At 34.9% G+C, this 20,672-nt stretch overlaps 2 protein-coding genes across 3 annotated transcripts; one reads left to right on the top strand and one right to left on the bottom strand.

Moving 5' to 3' along the window:
• Nucleotides 1–366: 366 nt before the first annotated feature.
• Nucleotides 367–1,513, top strand: LOC110646763 (protein EXORDIUM-like 2). The gene has a single exon (XM_021800307.2). The coding sequence runs from the start codon at nucleotides 367–369 to the stop codon at nucleotides 1,246–1,248; it is 882 nt and encodes a 293-aa protein (XP_021655999.2). The 3' UTR covers nucleotides 1,249–1,513.
• Nucleotides 1,514–2,146: 633 nt separating this feature from the next.
• Nucleotides 2,147–7,754, bottom strand: LOC110646764 (polyadenylate-binding protein 2). Of its 2 annotated transcripts, XM_021800308.2 has the most exons (6): nucleotides 7,531–7,754; nucleotides 7,249–7,351; nucleotides 5,892–5,959; nucleotides 2,858–3,049; nucleotides 2,510–2,637; nucleotides 2,147–2,394 (listed from the first exon to the last, which is right to left on the bottom strand). In XM_021800308.2, the coding sequence occupies exons 1-6, from the start codon at nucleotides 7,582–7,584 to the stop codon at nucleotides 2,346–2,348; spliced, it is 594 nt and encodes a 197-aa protein (XP_021656000.2). In that variant the 5' UTR covers nucleotides 7,585–7,754; the 3' UTR covers nucleotides 2,147–2,345. The 2 variants fall into 2 exon arrangements, with proteins under 2 accessions (XP_021656000.2, XP_058007214.1); XM_058151231.1 differs by lacking the exons at nucleotides 7,249–7,351; nucleotides 7,531–7,754 and adding an exon at nucleotides 3,578–4,087 and having other exon boundaries at nucleotides 5,887–5,959.
• Between the last annotated feature and the right edge of the window lie 12,918 nt (nucleotides 7,755–20,672).

Raw genomic sequence — 20,672 nt, forward strand, 5'->3', positions numbered from 1 at the left:
GTAAAAAAAATCAGAAACACGCTACAGGCACAGAGTCATATGCACGCTGATCACTCACATCAACATCTTGTTTCCATGCAAATGCAATGAGTCTGAACCCTAATATCACGATCAAAACCCCCAAACCCCTTTATTTGCGTGTATAGACCACCACGTCAACTCTCAAGAACCTCACAGCCTGGCAAGAACTCCTTCTACAACTTGCTACCCAATCACCTTCTTCCACCTGGCCTTTCTTGACGTTGACACGGTCGCTTAACAGCTGTCCCGCTTTACTCTTCTCTCCATATAAATACCTCGCTCACCCATTTTCTCCTTCATCTCTCCAGATCTCTCTTTCACTTCTTCCTCTGACTGCTCTTATCCATGGCTTCTATTTACCATTCTGCCATTCTTCTCTTCTGTTTTATCCACCCTCTGATTGCTGCTTTAGTTCAAGAGCAACCCCTGGTGCTCAAGTACCACAACGGTGTTCTCTTAAAGGGAAACGTCACCGTTAATTTAGTCTGGTACGGAAAGTTTACTCCTATTCAACGCTCCATAATCGTTGATTTCATCACCTCTTTGAACTCCAACAGAGCGCCACTTCCCTCCGCCGCCTTTTGGTGGAAGACCACCGAGAAGTACCGTGGTGGTTCTTGCTCTCTTAGAGTTGGTCGTCAAATCCTACACGAAGAGTACACTCTTGGAAAAGTCCTTAAGACTACGCATTTACTTGCTTTGGCCTCGAAAACAAACTTCGCGATCGATTCCATTAACGTTGTTTTGACGGCGAAGGACGTCGCTGTTGATGGATTTTGCATGAGCAGGTGCGGCACTCACGGGTCTTCTCGCGGGCCGGCTCGGGGTACCTACATCTGGGTTGGAAACTCGGAGACTCAATGTCCAGGTCAATGCGCCTGGCCTTTCCACCAGCCTATTTATGGCCCACAGACTCCACCGTTGGTGGCGCCTAACGGAGACGTTGGAGTTGACGGTATGATCATAAACTTGGCTACTCTCTTAGCGAACACCGTCACCAATCCTTTTAATAGCGGTTACTTTCAAGGCCCACCCACTGCCCCTCTCGAGGCCGTATCCGCTTGCACGGGTATATTTGGGTCGGGGTCTTACCCGGGATATCCGGGTCGGCTATTGGTGGACAAGGCCACGGGGGCAAGCTACAACGCCCACGGTGTCAATGGACGCAAGTACCTGTTACCGGCCATGTGGGACCCGCAAACAAGTGCATGCAAAACGCTTGTGTGATGAAGACACCTGGCAGTAGGTGTAAACGTGGCGGAAATCTGTGCGGTGTAATGTAGATATATGGGGGAGGTCTGATGGTGGGAGGGTGGGAAGGATGTGGAATATAGTATCTTTTTGGGTTTTTTTTTTTATGTTGTTTTGAACTTGTACTGTGTACGCTCGATGGCTTGTCGCTTTGCGTGACGTGTAAAGTGAAATTACCAAAAAGGAAATGGGTAAAAAATTAATAAAAAATAATTAAAAAGTTGAGAATGAGATTAGGCAATGGAGGATTTGTGTTGTGCTGGGGGCGGGGAGACCATCACCGCTTGCTTTAGTTTAGTGAAATGGGAAGGTCAGAGGTGCATAGCATCATGAAATGGTGGGGACCATCTGGCCCATCAGCAATCATGGCTTGAGGATAAGAATAAGACCATCCATTATTTCTCGTGAATATGCTCGTGAATCTTCCTTTGGAAGCAGAAGCCATCGCACAATTTGAGATATTTTTTTTCATGCTCAAGTAATGATTGTAAAAAGAAATTAAAAATAAAATTCATGCAGTCTATGGTCTAATCTTCTGAAGCCTTGTGTTGGTCCTGTTAAGCTCTGAAACGTGCTAGTGCATGAGCCTCCCACTTCCACACACTGCCAGTGCAAGAACTTGGTAGGCTTGCCAAATTCTCAGGACGATACTTCCTAGAATCAGGGTGTTAGAAGATGGATAAGGCGATATTGCAAGCATTTAAACTTATCATACGGTTTTATCATGCTAGTGCTCTGTTTTCACAGCAACAAATACAGCATTGTGCCAAGATTCCCAGTCTTCACGATCAAAACCAACGGTACCAAAAACCGGAACGGGCGCCTATGCCTTGATACAATAATCAACATACAGCAGTGAAGGAAACTTTCAAACTTAAGCTCAAGCAAGAATATGTTATAGAAAGCATTGTCTGTCGAAATCATAAGTTGTTTTGTCTGCTTAATTCTCACACATGCCACCACACTAATACAAGGGGCAAAACTTCGCCTTTGCTCATTGATTTACCCAAAACATTATGATCCATGATAACAAAAGAGAAACTAATAATTTTGCTGGATCTGTCTATCTGGATTCAGCCATAGGGGCTGTAACGCATAGGCATTCTGTATCTTGGAACCTTCCTGCAGTATTATGGAAATTTGCTAAAAGCACATCAATCAAAGAGAGACGAAATGAGAGTATCTTAGCACATTCACAAAAAATTTTTTAAGGCACTATATATATAGATAAGCATACCCATATCCATAAGGAGAGTAGAAATAAGGAGGCATATGTGAGGCCCTGGGTGGAAGCCCCATGTAAGGGTTGGGTCGACGAGGACGGAACTGCTTCATCCCTGGTATATTGGTCCTTTTAGCAGTCACCTAGCAAAACACAAAAAAATGACACATTTGTTTTTTAAGAAATCGTCTGAGGTTGAAAGCAGAGAAATGCAATAAAAAGAATGAAAACCTGGCCATTGAGGTTGGGGTAAATTACTAAAAAATGTCTGGGATTTGCCATAATACACACTTTCCATCCTCTAGTTTCAAGATTTGTTGCTCGGTTTATAAGACTAATTACCTAAAAAATGAATTGCTTTACCTTCAATTGGCGGCCACGCAATTCAGTTTCATTCAGAAGGAGAGCCTCTTGAACAGCCTCTGTCTCAAAGAATTCCACATATGCGTAACCCTTTGGCTGCCCATACTTGTCAGTACGAATAGTGATCCTATTTATCGTCCCACATGATTGGAAGTGCTGCTGCACTTCTTCAGGGGTGCATGAATAGTCCACCTACAACCAAGGTGAGGGCCAACAAGTGAGAGACGAACAATTATAAATCCAATAAATAGCTAATGATTAAATCATGAAAGCAGCCTATTCCTTGTTCACTAGTGCAAGCAGCTAGTTTGACTATCAGTCAAAGTTCATGAGAATATGTAGCTATTCTCATCGCCGCAACCACACTGCTGTTATATTCCAATATTAGCAGTTCATATCACAAAGGAAATAGCATTGTGAGTAAAAAACTGAGGAAATAGCATCACCGACTGCTACCACATCAATTAATGATGTACAAAGACATTGGACAAAACAAGGTTGAAACACACTAACTTGAGATGCCAATTACTTGTTCATTTTTGTTATACATCAGGCTACCAGTGATTAGTTTGCTTACATTTCTTTATTGACTCGGTTCTTGAAATGTTTTTGTTTAGTTACTTATCCATTTATGAAAGGAAAGAAATAACAATAGCTGGAAAGAAATCAGAGATCCCTATCTATCCCAACCGAGAAGTAAGGAGATCAAAGACCTCTCACCATAAGGAGTAAAATGCCTACTCATTCCTTGAGCATTAACCTCCATGACAAGTAGCTCTGTGGGCTTGTACTTTGTACATAGCTAGTCTTCACCCTTCCTGCATGCTACTCATACCTGATTGAGTCTAGGCTCAGGAATCTTGAACCACATCTTTTCCTGTGTCCATCCTGGCTCAAGAACTCATTCAAATTAACTCAACCAACACTCTTTAATCCTAACCTATAGCTCCGTTGATTCTCTTCTTCTTTTTTTCTGTTATTATAACTCAGAAAGATTTTGGCATTTATCACCTCCCTTCTTTACTTTCTTTTCTTTTCATTTTCTTTCTTTCTTTCTTTTTTCAAATTATTGGTTTCAAAAGCCTTCAAAATTTCTTTTCCCAAAATTTCATTCTTATCACTTTCTCTGCCACATTATCATGTGCACTTTTTTACTAGCCCAGGTATTAATATCATAAACACTTTGACCCAATCTCAGAACTAGTTAATCAGAAACTTGAAGAATGAAGCCTGACCTGCGATTGTAGTCAAAGAAGAAAGTCAAAGGAGGATTTTAAAGCTGAGAACAACCCGCGCATATTAAAATGTCAAGCCCACAAGAAGCAGTAATACAGAAAATGCTGAATTGCTAGAACAAGAAGTAAACATCTTCACTCAAAACTAGAAAAGGGGAGGGCGAAAAAGGACTTGGGAATCTAGCACATCGCTCAAACCAGTTGTATTTTATATTATCAAATGCATTTTGAATTTCAATATTAAGCTGAAAGCACAAAGATCACAACATTCAGACCCTCCCAAGGTGGGGTTAGCAGCTGAATCCATCTAACTGCAGACACAGAATCTTCAATTTGTCAATAAAATTCAAATTTGAATGAACAAAGTCAGCTGATATATGCAAGAAAAAGCTAATATTAAAAACTGCTGCTGACTTCCACAAATCCTTTTGGATCAAGCAAAATAATTAATTCAGGAAAGACCAGTTCATAACCTGGTCCAGGTGCACACCCACCCAGGATGAAGCCCCAGTGGACAGCCATAACCAGAGACTGCCTTGTTTCTTATTTATGACAATAAAAAAGTTTGCTAGAACATAGTATAAGCAAAAATGATGAGTTTTATGTCTTTGCATACTATTTATTCCATCATCCGTCCACTCATAATTGATTACTCCAGAGTCCTCACGCAACAGACTCCCTATTACTCATTTAATTGCACACCTTTGTTTTTTGGGACTTTTGACTTTTCAAAACAAAATATTTGATAGCTTCACAACTTATCTCTAATACAACAAAAACATGAAAAAGGGCTTGGGAAAATTATGAGAATTTCCACATTCCACTTATAGGAATGAATACAGCGAGTAGAGGCTCAGTGCCTTCATCTTTCTCTTTCACCTTTTTCTTCATAATTTCTCCCTTCAATACAAACTGTGCACAGTCGCACACAGTTTTACATTAAATATTTCAGTGATACAACTAAACCCTGACCTGATTCCTAAGGTTCATTTTCTCTCTCTGTCTCTTTCTTCGCATTCTTATGCATCCAAGAAAGACAAATGAAATCCATCCCTTAAAGCTCACAGATTACTAATAGATAAAGTAACTGTCCCACCCCAATATAAAGTTGAAGAATTCCACCCTTTCTTTGGGTAGGGAGTTTGGAGTAAGCAGTAGGGAAGATAACAAACAGACAATTTGGAGTAAGCAGGAGGGCCATCAATTTTATCATTCATCACTCCACCAGGCCACCAGGCCTTTCCTCCATATTTTAAGCTCAACTGATGAATTATACTTGCATAGAGATGCTATATAATTTACGATACAGCAGAGCATTAATTCCTTCAATTCATGGGCCTTCCTTAGCATCACAAGAAAGAAGTTCAAAATCACAGAAGGAATACCCCCTAGTTAAAATGCCAAACAAGATAATGAATGCTGAAACTGAAATGCATGTTTTGCATTGGGAACAATCAAATTCTGTATGCCATATATTGCACCCTCATCTTCTGTACTATTTTACAGAATATAAGTCAATCAAGCACGCTAATAATAATCAGACAGTGATTAATACTACAACTTTTAATTTAAACAAGACAATGAATGAATTTAAACCTGTCATTTTCAATGAGTAAAAGGCACATGCAAAAGTTAAAGAAGATGCATACAATGCACCTAATGAGAACTAATTTACAAGAACTTGCATACATCCACCTCCATCAAGGGTTAACTACTATTTGGTTATCAAGCGGAGGTATGCCTTTACATTTCAAGTTTTGAATGCAAACCACAAAGTTAAAAAGGAAAAGAGACCTCACATTGCCAATAAACACTGATCGCGAATCCACTTCCTCTCTACTAGCTTGAGATGTAGCAGCCGCAGGATCTAGTTGCACATAAAAATGAATAAGGCAGCAGCAAGGGAGGAAGGCATGAAGCAATAAATGATAATCATTACAGTCACTAAGCTAGTTTACCTCGTTTAAACTAACATATATAAGCATAAAACAATCACTAATGAAAGGAATTTCTGAAAAGATCATTGACATCCTCATCAACACAGTTTAATGACATTTTTTTTTGCAGCATTATTAATCGGTCACAGAGGCATAGCTAAATAAACAGAATAAAAATGTTAGTTGATGAAAGTGCTTGGTCAGAAATCACCAATGTAGTTTGTTAATTACCACTAAAGCCACCAGAGGATCTGCTAGATAACAGTGGAAATGCAAATTTGCAGTTTTTCTTGAATGTTTATTGTCTTTAAGATCTACAAACATTCTCATTTCTATGTAAATCTTTTCAAAATTGCGAATGTGTTAAATTTCAATATCTCTGCTATGATAGTCAAAGATCAACTGACAAATATAAGATATGTATTCTTATGTTTAAATATGAGCTTTAAGCACGCTTGCATTACATTGGCACTTAAGTTTGAGCATCCTAATTCCCATGACAACCAAAGAAAAAATCTTGTTCAAAAGTCACGATCATATGTGGAGCAGAAACTAACGTCTACCATTCAAACTGTACAAAATTCACATCCAAGGTCAAATAATAAGTTTATCTATATTCTATAACCACATGACGACATGGAGAACAATCCATTCTTCTACCATCCTCTATAAACCCATCAAACCTGGCCAAACTCTAACCTAGGACTAACTAGCCATAAATTGCAGGACAAAAATGCCTCAACTGAAAACTTATACAACTAATGAAGCTATTAATCATGACACAAATCTTTTACATAATAACTTCATTTACGTTCATTAGACCGCTAAAGTGTACAAAAAGCCAATTGCCCTCTCCTCCAAAGCGAGAGAGAGAGAGAGAGAGAGAGAGAGAGAGAGGAATTTCACCAGATATAAAGTATCTATGATTATGAGTACAATGCATATATACATACACAGGTACATATAGATTCACATTTACCCAGAAATGTAAAATGAAGAATCGCTGGGAGCACATTCAGCTCCATATGTTATACAATTTCGCAACCAACAAAAGAACAAGAAGAAATGTTGAAATACGATGCTTTGAAACAATGATTGTAAGCGTCCAATACGTTACTGCCCACACAAAATTTGCATATATACACCAATTATATATATATATATATATATATATATATATATATATATATATATATATATAAACACGTAAAAAGGGTACCTTGTGTAGAACTCATCTCCTTCTCGACTTTGGCCTGCATCTCCCGCAGAGCAGCAGCTTCATCCTCCATCTCCTTCAACCGCTTCTTCATGTCATCCAGCTCCTGAAATCGATTAAGGAGACAAAATTGAAAGTACCCAGATTAGGGATTTCAATATAAATCGAAACCCAGAAAGGATTTATGTAAATTCATTAAAGGGAAAAATTTGCCATTGAATATTAAACCAAGAAGGATCCAACAAAGAATGGAGGAAACAGGAGAGAGAGGCGTATAGAAATCACCGGTGCTGCTTCTTCGTTATCTGTAGCAGCCATTACCACATCCTCTCTGTCCATTCTCTTGCTCCCGCTGATGATACCAAGCAACAATCGAAGATCCTGTTGTTATTATTACGCGTAGAATTGATATTTTTGGATATAAATTACCCAATTTATTCTCACAATTTTTTTTAATACAGCTTAGGTTAGAACAGAGCTTTAAAATTTTCTAGGCATTAATTCTAGAAAATGATAAACTTTTTTTTTAAATAATTTTATATATTTTTTGAAGGAAATTTTTTTATTTAATGATGTTATATTTTTTTTTCTTAACACTTTTAGGATTAAGGATTTATATTTTATTTTGTTGTAATTAAAAATATAAATTTTAATATTTTTAATATTTTATTTTATTAACGGTGTTAAATATTATTAATATTGCATATTTATATAGCATCGTGTATGACCTAACATTAACATGACATGCTGATGTAGCACAATATACAATATAATATTGATATAATATGTTGATATGGTAGCGAAATGGTATGTTAGCGAAGTTTGAAATAATATGAAAACTAAGGAAAGAGTGAGAGAGGGGCATAGGAGATAGGGTGGGAGAGAGGGCGACAAAGTGAGAGGAAGAAGGAGAGAGAGGAGAAAGGCATGGGATAACCACTCTATTATTATCTCTTTTCTTATGCGTTTCTCTCCATTTCTCTCTACCTCACTCCCTCTGTCTCTTAAATTTTTTTATCCAATTCCTCCGTTCTCTCTTGTTTTTTTTTTTTACTAATTGAGAGAGAAAAAAATTAGATGAGAGAGATATATATAGAGAGAGCTCTCCTACGGTTCTCTCTAGGGGAGAGCAGTTTTCGGTTTAAATTGAAAAATTGAATCGAACCAAATCGATTGAATTTAATTCAATCGGTTTGATTTTAAAATTCAATCGATTCGGTTTGATTCGATTTATAATTTTAATAGTTTTAATTAATCGGTTCGGTTCGATTATTTTCATAAAAAAAATAAAAAATCGAACCGAATCGAAATTATTAATATATATAGGAAATAAAAAAAATCAAACCGAATTGAATCGAACTGAAATAAAAAAAAAACCGAACTGAACTGAACCTTAAGATTTTTGAGTTTTGATTTCTAATTTTTTTGTTTTTATGTTTTTATTATTTAGATTTAATATTAAAAATATAAAATTTTATAAATTTCGGTTTGATCGGTTTAAAATCAAACCGAATCGATATTTATCGATTCGATTCGATTCAATTTTCTCTTATTAATCGATTCGATTCGATTCAATTTTTAAAATTTTTAATTTTTAATTTTATCGATTTGATTCGATTTGAAACCAAATCAATCGTTTGCACACCCGTAATTCTCTCCATTCTTCTTTCAGTGTCTTTGTTTCTATTCTCTCTCTCTTTCTTTTTTCCTCTACCTTTCTTTCCTCCGATTTATGTCCCTCACTTTTCTTTTCTTTTTTTTTTTTTATGCATTTACACTTTTCTACACTTACCAAACTCTTGTAGAGCCTTGATGGCTATTGATCTTCATTATTAATGCATTTTCTGTTTGTTTGATTATATATATATATATATATATATATATACACACGTGTGTGTATCTTTCCAATTGGTGCAGCAACACCAAACATGAAAAGCGGGGCCGAGCAGAGTACCATGTGGCACTCCTCGTGAACGCCACATGGTGCAGGTGGATTGCATCTCGTGGCTTCTTTTGCTACCGTCACCTTTTTTTTTTTTTTAATCAAATAGAAATCATCAGCTCAGAATTTCAACTCATTGGTTTAATTATTCATAAACTTAAATTATAGAGACTTAATAATCTATTTTTTAAAATATATAAAATAAAATATTAAAAATAATAAAATCGAAAAATTATACAGTAAATTATTTTCCTTCTGTATGCAACGCACTTTATTTGTTTTAATAAATAGTTCCCAATACCATTTTTTCCTCGATAATTCTGATATATATATATATATATATATATATATATATATATATATATATATATATATATATATATATATATATATATATATATTAAAAATAGATTTTAAGTATATCTCTTCGTAATTTTATATATTTTTATTATTATTTATATTTATAAATAAATATCATATACAGTTACTTAATTTTTTAAGTATTTTTATAAAAATTATTAAATTTTATTTTTATATAAAATTTATTAAATTTCAATTTAATTTCATAAAAATCATTATAATAAAAAATTATTAGTTTTCAAGTTAATTAGTTAACATGTCAATTATTTTATATATAAAATTATCTTATTTTATTAATTTTTTAAAAAAAATACACAAAACACATCAAGTTATCTTATCGTCATCAAACTCCTCTCTTTTTTCAATTTTCTCTATTAGTAAGGATAAATTAGATAATTTTATTTGTAAAATAGGTGACAAGTTAACAAATTAATTTAAAAATTTTTAATTTTTAATTATAGTAATTTTTTTGAAATTAAATTGAAATTTAATATATTTTATAAAAAAAATTAAAATTTAATGACTTTTATAAAAGTAATAATAAATTTAAGTGATCGTGTGTAATAATCATCTTTATTATTGAGATATTTTGTTTTCTTAGAATAGGACTTTACTTGTGCAATTTTTTTTTTATTAAGATATCTAAATTTAGAGGTCACGAGACTTCTAAGAAACTATGAAATCAAAAAATAGTACATACAATTCGTCTATTCATCAATTTAAAAACCCTATCAATATTATTGAATTTTCAAAATTTTTTATATTATTTTTATATGAATACTTAATTTTATTTATGAAAAATATGTTGATTTTTATATTTTTTTATTCTAATAGGAAGCAGGATTTTGCTTTTTGAAACAGGAAAGGAGGATTTAACATTGACTTGTTAAGAAACATCAAACTTGTAAAAACTTAATTTTATTGAATTTTCAAATTAGAAATAAGAAAATATATTTTATTTAACAACAGATATACAACGTTTCATTGATTATGAGCAAGCTAAATGTTTTTTTTTTACCTTATTTGGTTTAATTTAATGGAACAATTTATTTTATGAATTCTATGATAGAATTTATTTATAAATGGTTTTTTTTATTTAGAATATTTATATTATATATGAAATTTATTTCAAATAAAATGAATTTTATGTTTGGAATAAATAAAATAAAATAAAATAATATATAATAAGAAAATAATTTTATCACTTGAAATATATATGATTTTAAATCTAAAATTCATTTATAAATTCTATCAATTTTGATAGAATTTGATTTAGTTATAATAAATTTCATAGAATTGATTATTAAGAATTTAAATGAATTTTCATTTAAACCAAATATTAAAATTTTAGATTTATAAACAAATTTCATAAAATTTTGTGGAATTCATTTATACCAAACACTTGTCTAAATATTGCACCTAACTTGTAAGAATATCCTTACTTTAAATTCTGAGAGACTACCGAGCAAATTATACATTAATTCATTTAATATTGTAACCATCCACTTATATTCATATTTTTTTCATGTGTAATATATAATTGTCACGACCCGATCCCACGGGCCGGACCGGCACTAGGACTTTGGATGGTATAAGGCCCCCAAAACTCGTAGTAAGCCTAACTATTCCCTAACCCATTAGTAAGCCCATATTGAGCCCAATTTTAAGAAAATAATTAAACAGAGCCCGATCATAAAATGGATTATTCAACAGGGAGTTATTAACTCACCCGACTTGTAATCTCAATAAAAATACATTTGGGGAGCTCAGCTCACCCATCAATCATCCATAATCTAAAATAAAATCAATAGGAGCTCAACTCAATTACACGTACCTAAAGTTTATAAATTACAATCCCAAATTAATAGATACTACAGTCCCAAACTAAATGATATATTTCTATACATGCGAAGGACTAGAATTTATATTTAACAGTACAAAATATAAAATTAATAGCAAGGGGACCTGCGAAGAATGAAAGCAGGTTAAACTCAAGGAAAAAGCTCTCCTGTAACCTGGTAAAATAGTGAATAGGAGTGAGCGTTCGATTCAGAGAGTAAATATTTATTTTACATACAATTTCTATAACTATCTAATTCTAATGCATCATTGGAAATGAAATGCATCATCCTCATACAAGTCATACAAATCATATTAAGTCACATTAAAGATAATCTGGAGCACTCACGCACCCGTGTCAAACCCATACTCACACATACATATATGGGGAGTTGATCACCCTATCAAGCTCTCTTAATCCAATGTCTGCCAGCGAGATCAACTCGAGCAGGACTTTCACTTAACAATCTATATGCGGGGGTCAGCGAGATCAACTCAAAGTCGTACTCACCCCGATTTCCTTAAAAAGGACTGGGCCCCAAGCGAGACTAGCTCAAGCCGATTTGCCCGTCCTACCCATATCCATCACACCACACCACACACACGCCGATACACACACAGAGCTTCAGATTACCAAAACACAACAACTAAAATAATATTCATCAAGTACAAATGCAATACGGGGCATGCTTAATATTTAACTATATATATATATATATATATATATATATATATATATATATAAGTGATGCATGAGCATGCCAGAAGTATAATTATATTGAAATTATAAATAAAACAAATATCTACTCGCAACAATTTAAAGGTTACTGCGGTGGCTGGGCGAAGAAAGAATGCTGTTCCGGCTTACCTAAACAATATACCAAAATTTATAAATAAACAACTTGAAACAAAGCTTTGGAGAATCAAAAGATAGCCCTAGGGTTTTTTTGCCGAAAATTCGCCAGAGTTTCCCCTCTACCTAGGACTTACCCATCTTGCAAAAAGGTTCAAATAACACTTCAAATTCTCAATTTCCCACAATCACAACACATCAATAACTTATGGCCCTACCTAGGCCCTCCAAATCAGTCAAAACTCACAATCTGGAAAAATTACATTTTAGTCCCCGAAGCTAACTTTTTAGGAAAACCACCTAAACGAGCTTTAAAAATTCTAAAATTTTGCTCGTAGTCCTTAGCAATATTACTAAATTAATACAAAAGGAATTATAATTGTCTAACTTACCACGAATATTTTATGAATTTTTAATATAATTTAGGCACTCGATAATTAAGAAAACTTAGGTTTCGGGCTTACCTACGCCAATTCCGACGCTTGGGAAGCGTCTGACGCATTTAAAATGGTAGGATAGCCTATAACTTTGACCCAGTTTCAAAGTGGTTCCGACAACTTATTTGCTCTGCTCGAAATTGCAGATCCGGGCGACGGTCGAATTGCTACAAAATAAAAATACCTATGCAAAGCTCACAACACCATGGGTTAGAATAAAATATTTATGTTTACATATAAAATAATTACTTAAAAATTAGAGGTGTTACATTCTCTCTCCCTTATAGAAAATTCATCCTCGAATTTTATACAGGGTAGAATAAAGAATACAAGATTACACAGTAGACAAGTACGGGTACTTGTTGCACATGTCCTACTCTGAACCCCATGTATACTCTTCTACTGATTGGCTCCTCCACAAAACCTTAACCATAGGGATCTATTTTGACGTTAACTATCTCATATGAAAGTCTACCATGGCTACTGGCTGCTCTTTGAAGGTTAGGTTTTCCTTCAACTCTACTGTATCAGGTTGTAACACATGGGAATGATCAGATATGTACTTCCTAAGCATAGAAATGTGGAACACTGGGTGGACGTGAGAAAGGCTTAGTGGTAACTCCAATCGATAGGCCATTGCTCCAACTCTATCTAGGGGAAAGTAGTTTTCGGTTTAAACAGAAAATTGAACCGAACCGATTCAATTCGGTTCAGTCGGTTCGGTTTTAAAATTCAATCGGTTTGGTTCGATTTATAATTTTGATAATTTCGATTAATCGGTTCGATTCAGTTATTTTCATAAAAAAAAATCAAACCGAAATTATTAATATATATAGGAAATCAAAGAAAATCGAACCAAACTGAACCGAAATCAAAGAAAATCGAATCGAACCTTAAGATTTTTGAGTTTTGATTTCTAATTTTTTTTTTGTTTTTATGTTTTATTATTTAGATTTAATGTTAAAAATATGAAATTTTATAAATTTCGGTTTGATCGGTTTAAAATCGAACCGAACTGATATTTATCGGTTCGATTTTCTCTTATTAATCGGTTTGGTTCGATTTTTAAAATTTTTTATTTTCGATTTTTGGTTTTATCGGTTCGGTTCGGTTTGAAATCAAACCTACCATTTGCACACCTCTAACTTTATCAGTAATCTTAAAAGGCCCTATGTATTGGGATGCGAGCTTACCCTTCTTCCTGAATCTCATAACTCCCTTCATCAGAGAGAGGAATACATAATTGCTCACTGCAAACTCTATACCCTTTCGCCTATAATCTGCATAGCTTTTTTGTCTGCTATAGTATCCTAGCTATCATCGTTATTTCATAGTGAAACTCATACCTCAAATCACTCCTCAATCTTTTTTTGACATCTTCAGTACTCATTATACCTCCACTGCGCTTGACTTGATATCTCATGACTTCAATCAACTTTGGTGCTTGCCTCTCCTTCATTGTGCCCTAATATTTCTCTTAGTGACTTCAGTCTCCATTCCTCTATTTCAATAATCTCTACTTCCCAAAGACATAACTTATGTTCCTTATCCTATAGTATCCTATGAGATGCTTTATTGTAGCACCTATTATAAGCATCTTATTCGATATCTTTACTTGTCTCATGACCCTAATGGTCAACACCTGTGCATCTTCTCACTCCCATGACACTTTAAATTTCCAATCTAATTTGTATCATTAGTAAGGTCCTTAGACCAATTCCTGTCCATTTTATGCATCTAGTCCTATAGAGCTCCATCCAAGTGCTAAGTGTACCCTACACCATCTATCAATATTGGAAAGTGAACTAAGTCTCTTCTCTTATATGATAAAAGTGTTTGTATTCACTGAAAACCTAGTTTATGCAAATTTATCATTTCCCACTCCTCTGGAATGGAAATATCTTGACTTATTCCTAAAGCTTCTTATTATATGACATATTTCCTGACACATTGACACTTAGATCGTAACTCCACTACTCCTTAAATCTATTATCTCACCATAACTTGTTTTAAACGTGCTTTAGTGTGTCCCTAACTTATTTATTCCTTCTTATTCTCATCATTGTAACCAACTCTACTGAGCTTTTCTCCTGTCCTTTGGATCTTATCCACTTCCTTTTTCTGTTCCGCTATTGTAGACATCTTTCCAACCTACTGTACTTATTCTTTAACCTTTGTCTTCTCTCACCCTTATACCTTTTCCTTTAAAAATGTTCATCCCATTATCAACTTTAACCTACTTTTTATTTCTTAGTTCTATCTTGATTACTAGTTCCATTACTTCTGGACTTCTAAACTTACGATTGGTTCCTACCAGCACATCCTTCACATTATGGAACACTTGTAATTGATCATGGAAAATTCTGCTTATATCACTATTTTCAACTTGACCCTCTGAACATTATCATTTCCTATTACCCTTTGTAGAAAATTGCTCATTATCGTTAGATAGGAGCCCTTTAAACTATAAGTTTGACCTAAACTAACATGGTTGTGGGAAAAATATGCTATTCTATAATTCCAGACAAGATACTTCACGTGTTCATTGTCCTTAATATAACCACATATACTGCTTACGACTCTTCAAACTTCAACCTCAAATTTACCCATTAGCAATAATTTCATCCGCTGAAACTCATCCACCAATAGTACTTCTTCCATCTTATAGTTCAGAAGGGTTACAAGCCTTGGTAACTAACTCGATTTATTCATACCACTTATTTGATCATCCTTTTATACTTAACCTTAAGTACACACTTATCGTCATTTCTTTTCTAAAGAGAATGTGTGCGGACTGGTGCATACCAAATTCTTAAATACTAGGTAACCTTAACATAATTTCCCTCACTTATGTAGTCTTCTAGAGCCAAAAGCATGAGCTAAACTTGAAGAGAAAGAGAAATCTCCTCCTATAATCATCAGCACAGTGTTATCTGTAGAATAATATCCAACCCATGTCTTTTGGTCTTCTTCTTGAAATTTCATCATCTCTTCCTATAAGGTATTAGCTGTAACAATCCTTCTGTTATACCACTGATTTGCCTGACATATCATCTTAAGATTTACTATCTTTACTTGTACTCTATTTTTTTTTTTTTTTTTACTTTTTATGCCTACCATTGCTCTTTTGCATCCCTATATCTTACTGTATTCTAGAAGATACCTCTTACTAACAAACTCTTACAGAATTGATTTCAATCATATCTACTGCTATAACTCTTATCATTGTACTTCTCAGTGACTTGTGATTACTATTCATATATATCCTTTCCTGCTTTACCTTCTACTGTCGTTCTGTTACTTATTTTCATTCACGTTTCCTTATAAAGTGACCCTATTTGTCACACTGAAAGTGCTTACTTATCCCTTGATCACAAACCCCATAAATACTATCTCACCATCTCTTCTCAAGACCTAAGCCTATGTGCCATTTTCCACCATCCTTTTTGTTCATCATGCCTATTTGAACCATTAGGTTTCCTTTTATTTAACTTACTATCTACTGACTTTGCTTTTCTACCTAATAGGACAATTCAAGCTACCACTACACACCCTATAGCTACAACCTACTTTAGTTCATACTTTACTTAACTTTCCTCATATTGTCAATAATCTAAAGGGTTCATATCCCATTACCCCTTATTTTAACTTGGGGACAGAAAACAGACGAAGTCTAATCCAAATCCTACAACTCTGAGCTTTAGGTTCAAGCTCCTAACATTGTATCAATTATGACTTGTTCTGAGTTATGCACTTTTGGGTTTTATACCATGACAAACGTTCTCCCTAATGTCATCCTTTTCTAAGCTCTCTATATCCTTACCCTTATGTTTACCTCGTTTACCTTCTTTAGAACCACATTTACCTCCCCTGTATCTTAACTCTACTCTTCCTAATCTTATCCTGATCTGGGCTTTTCAATTTGTTCTTTAGTCGACTCTTTTTCTCTTACCCAAAATCAAACTTTGACTATTTTATTCTTTAGTTTTATTCTCTTTCTTGACCTGATCACTATATAAAAAACTTGTACCTTTTCACTATCTCTATCAATCATCTACAACTTTGTGTTATTCAGAATTGGTCCTCAAACCACTCTAGCTAGCACTTTTACTAGCATTCATGTTATTTCTCCTGCTACATCTGAACCAACTATTTTATCTTTTTCTTCTACACTTCTTCTATATATATACATATTTTATGATTTATCTATGCGAATTTCTGTCATTATCCTATCCTTTACTTAGAGTATTGTAATGGCCCAGCTCACTGGCTAGTATTGTCCGCTTTGGCTCAGCCTATACTAGGCCTCATAGATTTGTTCCTTGGGCTTTTACACCAAAAAGTGCCCTAACCAGTATTCTAAGACCATCCAATTTAAGTTTAGGATCTCTCCCGTGCTTTGCCGATGTGGAATTTGCCTAAGGGACCTTTCTTCCTCCCTTTTGGGACTCAGCATCCTCGCTGAGGTTTGCCCCACCATCGCTCAAGAGGCCACATGGAGTGTTCTGATACCAATTATAACGGCCCGGCCCACTGCCTAGGTATTGTCCGCTTTGGCCCGGCCTATACTAGGCCTCACGGATTTATCCCTTGGGCTTTTACACCCAAAAGCACGCTAACCAGTATTCCAAGACCACTCAATTTAAGTCCAAGATCTCTCCTGTGCTTTGCCGATGTGGGATTTGCCTAAGGGACCTGAGCCCAGCTTAGGCTGGATGTGGCGTAAAGCTCCTTTGAAAGACAAGGAAATATGTCCCACATCGGAATGGGAGGACAAGGTAATGATATATAAAATGGGGAAACTAATCACTAGAGGCGCCTTTTGGTGGAATGGCCTGGAGAGTTGGAAGAACTCTAGGGTAAAGCGTGCTCGCTTTTGAGAAATCCTAGGATGGGTGACCTCCTGGAAAGTTCTCCATTTCACATATGGGACAAAACCATGAGGCTTACGGCCAAAGCGGACAATTCCTCTAGTGGTTGGAGCCCGACCGTTACAAGTATACTCTTGTCTTGAGCAATAAAACCTAAGGAGGAACTCAGGGAATAGCAGTCATGCATTCACTATATGATCTTTGTTTCTATTTTTTAGACTATATACTGCCCTCTACTATCTTGAGGAGGGGATTTACAGGGATTCTATTTTCCTATATCCACTCACTTAGCCAAAACTTAAGATACTAAGTACCCAAACCCATCATTGAAATCAAAGGCTTTACATCCATCATGATCTAATCACTTATGGCTCCTACAATGGAACTTGTACCGTTTCCAAGATATATAAGCCGAAAACTCTCTACCACACTTTAAAAAATCATTTGGAACATTATTCTGTAAGTCACCATCAATAATAGTAACCTTCTGTCTCTCTTGAAAAGATAAGACCATACTTTACATCACAATTGACTGCAAACGAAGTATTGCTTCTGTCACCTTGCCACAACCATGTCAAGCTATTTGCTCTCTTATCATACTGCAAACTCCATAAAACATCATTTCACAAGCTATGAACACCATTCATAGCATCTGATCTCTCTCTCTCTCTCTCTCTCTTTTTTTTTTAGGGGAGCAAAGTCATACTCTGCTCCTTGCTGCCACATAAAGAAGATACTATTTTCACTAAATTTTAGGCAAAACGTCCATTATAATGCCAAAACTATCTAAGACCCCATATTGGAGATCAGATGATCTCACTCTGCAGGTGCTACCTTTGCTTGCAACTATACTGAAACCTTTAATCTTATGGTAACTCTTGATATAACTCTGGCTCATGCTAGGGTACTTGAGTCACTGATTTTAGCTACCACCCAACTGTAATCTTTGATATTCTAACTCAAGGGTTTTAAACCCCTAACTAGGAGTTCCCAACTTCTCTGCAGATATAAAATTATGTTCTGGCATATCTATATCAAATCAGAGATTACCTACAAATACTCTCATCATGGAACACCGTGGGGAAGTACGCAGCTCTACACAATAATCTCATATCGGTATTGTAATTTGCAGCTTATAACACAAATGTTGAGAACATTACATAGTTACTACAGTATGTCCCAAAAGACCAATTTCCCAATCTTTTATCTCTCTCAGATTTACTGATACTATAATTTTCTCTTATTGGGCTATCCACTGACGACTACCAATAATGATACCCTCACTCCCATTTAAGGCAGCTATACAGCCAAAAGCCACCTTTATGTCATCGTGCCTTACACTAGATAGGCACACCACTTAAACCCATACTGACTGAAACATAGAATTTCTTGGAGTACGTATCCCTATGGCAGACCTCAACACGTCTGCTAACTTTAGTTCACATCACTAAGTGCTCTATAAAAACTAAGACACTAAACTGAATCACTCTTGTACTATATAAGAAATAACGCATAATCTAGAAACAAAGGATTACAGAAGAAGATGAAACAAGATTCTATACTTTGCATGTGACTCCTGATAAAACTCCTTTTACATTCCCAAATACACTCTTCCCCAAGAATCTAGAGCCTAAGCTTTGATACCAATATTGTCACGACTCAATCCCACGGGCCGGATTGGCACTAGGACTTGGGTTGGCATAAGGCCTCCAAAACCCAAAGTAAGCCTAACTATTCCCTAACTCATCAGTAAGCCCATATTGAGTCCAATTTCAAGAAAACAACTGAACAGAGTCTAACCATAAAATGAACTATCCAATAGGGAGTTATTAACTCACAAGACCTGTAATCTCAATAAAAATATATTTGGTGAGCTCAGCTCACCCATCAATCATCCATAATCTAAAATAAAATCAATGGGAACTCAGCTCTCTCAACCATCATAACAATCCAACCACATAATTATACATACCTAAAGTTTATAAATTACAATCCCAAATTAATAAATATTATAGTCCCAAACTAAATGATATGTTTCTACACATGCAAAGGACTAGAATTTATATTTAACAGTATAAAACATAAAATTAATAATAAGGGGACTTGCGAAGAATGAAAGCAGGTTAAACTCAAGGAAAAAGCTCTCTTGTAACCTGGAAAAATAGTGAACAGGAGTGAGCATTCGACTCAGAGAGTAAATATTTATTTTACATACAATTTCTATAACTATATAATTCTAATGCATCCTTAGAAATGAAATGCATCATCCTTATACAAGTCATACAAATCATGTTAAGTCACATCAAAGATAATCTGGAGTACTCATGCATCTGTGTCAAACCCATACTCACACATACATATATGGGGGCCTGATCCCCCTATCCAACTCTCTTAATCTAATGCCTGCCAGCGAGATCAACTCGAGTAGGATTTTTGCTTAACAATCTATATGTGGGGGTCAGCGCGATCAACTCAAAGCCGTACTCACCTCGACTTCCTCAAAAAGGATTGGGCCCCAAGTGAGACTAGCTCAAGCTGATTTGCCCGTTTTACCCATATCCATCACACCACACCACACCACAAGCACGCTGACACACACAGAGCTCCTGTCACACCTTACCTTTCCGTAAGGTATAATAAGATCCCGTAGTATACTTAATGAATTACCGAACTTCGCCTACTGGTAACCCATTAAATATACTACTAGGAATTTTAAACCAATTTCCAATCATTTTAAAGTGGTGGATAATATTTAGTGATTATTAAAACCCTTTAATTGAAGTTAAGTCATAATCAAATTTTTAATTAATTTGAAATCTTCGAAAATTTTATAAAAAATTTAGCAGAGTGCCATCTATATTTTGGAAGAACAGTTCTTCAAAAACCTATGAAAAACACTCCCAATATACATTTCAATTCCAAACTCCAATATTCTCTTCAAAATCCATTCTCAATTCAACACCATTTCAAGTAATTCATAAAAAATATTTTTTCAAAAATAAAAGGAAGCATTTCATTAAGTAAAATAATAGATTTTCATTCCAACCATTTACAAAGATCAAAAATAAACTCCAAAATTTATTACACAACTGCTCAAAGTTAATGTACATACATACAGTTACATA

This window comes from Hevea brasiliensis, chromosome 8 (assembly GCF_030052815.1).
Source record: "Hevea brasiliensis isolate MT/VB/25A 57/8 chromosome 8, ASM3005281v1, whole genome shotgun sequence".
Classification (NCBI taxonomy): Eukaryota; Viridiplantae; Streptophyta; class Magnoliopsida; order Malpighiales; family Euphorbiaceae; genus Hevea; species Hevea brasiliensis.

What these genes read in the sequence shown, in the direction of transcription:
- LOC110646764 (XM_021800308.2), bottom strand. Translation starts at nt 7,584, where the DNA reads ATGGACAGAGAGGATGTGGTAATGGCTGCTACAGATAACGAAGAAGCA. An exon ending in GGAGATGAGTTCTACACAAG is followed by an intron (nt 5,960 to 7,248) that starts GTACCCTTTTTA and finishes ATGTGCAACTAG; the next exon opens with ATCCTGCGGCTGCTACATCT. An exon ending in GATCAGTGTTTATTGGCAAT is followed by an intron (nt 3,050 to 5,891) that starts GTGAGGTCTCTT and finishes CCTTGGTTGTAG; the next exon opens with GTGGACTATTCATGCACCCC.
- LOC110646763 (XM_021800307.2), top strand. Translation starts at nt 367, where the DNA reads ATGGCTTCTATTTACCATTCTGCCATTCTTCTCTTCTGTTTTATCCAC.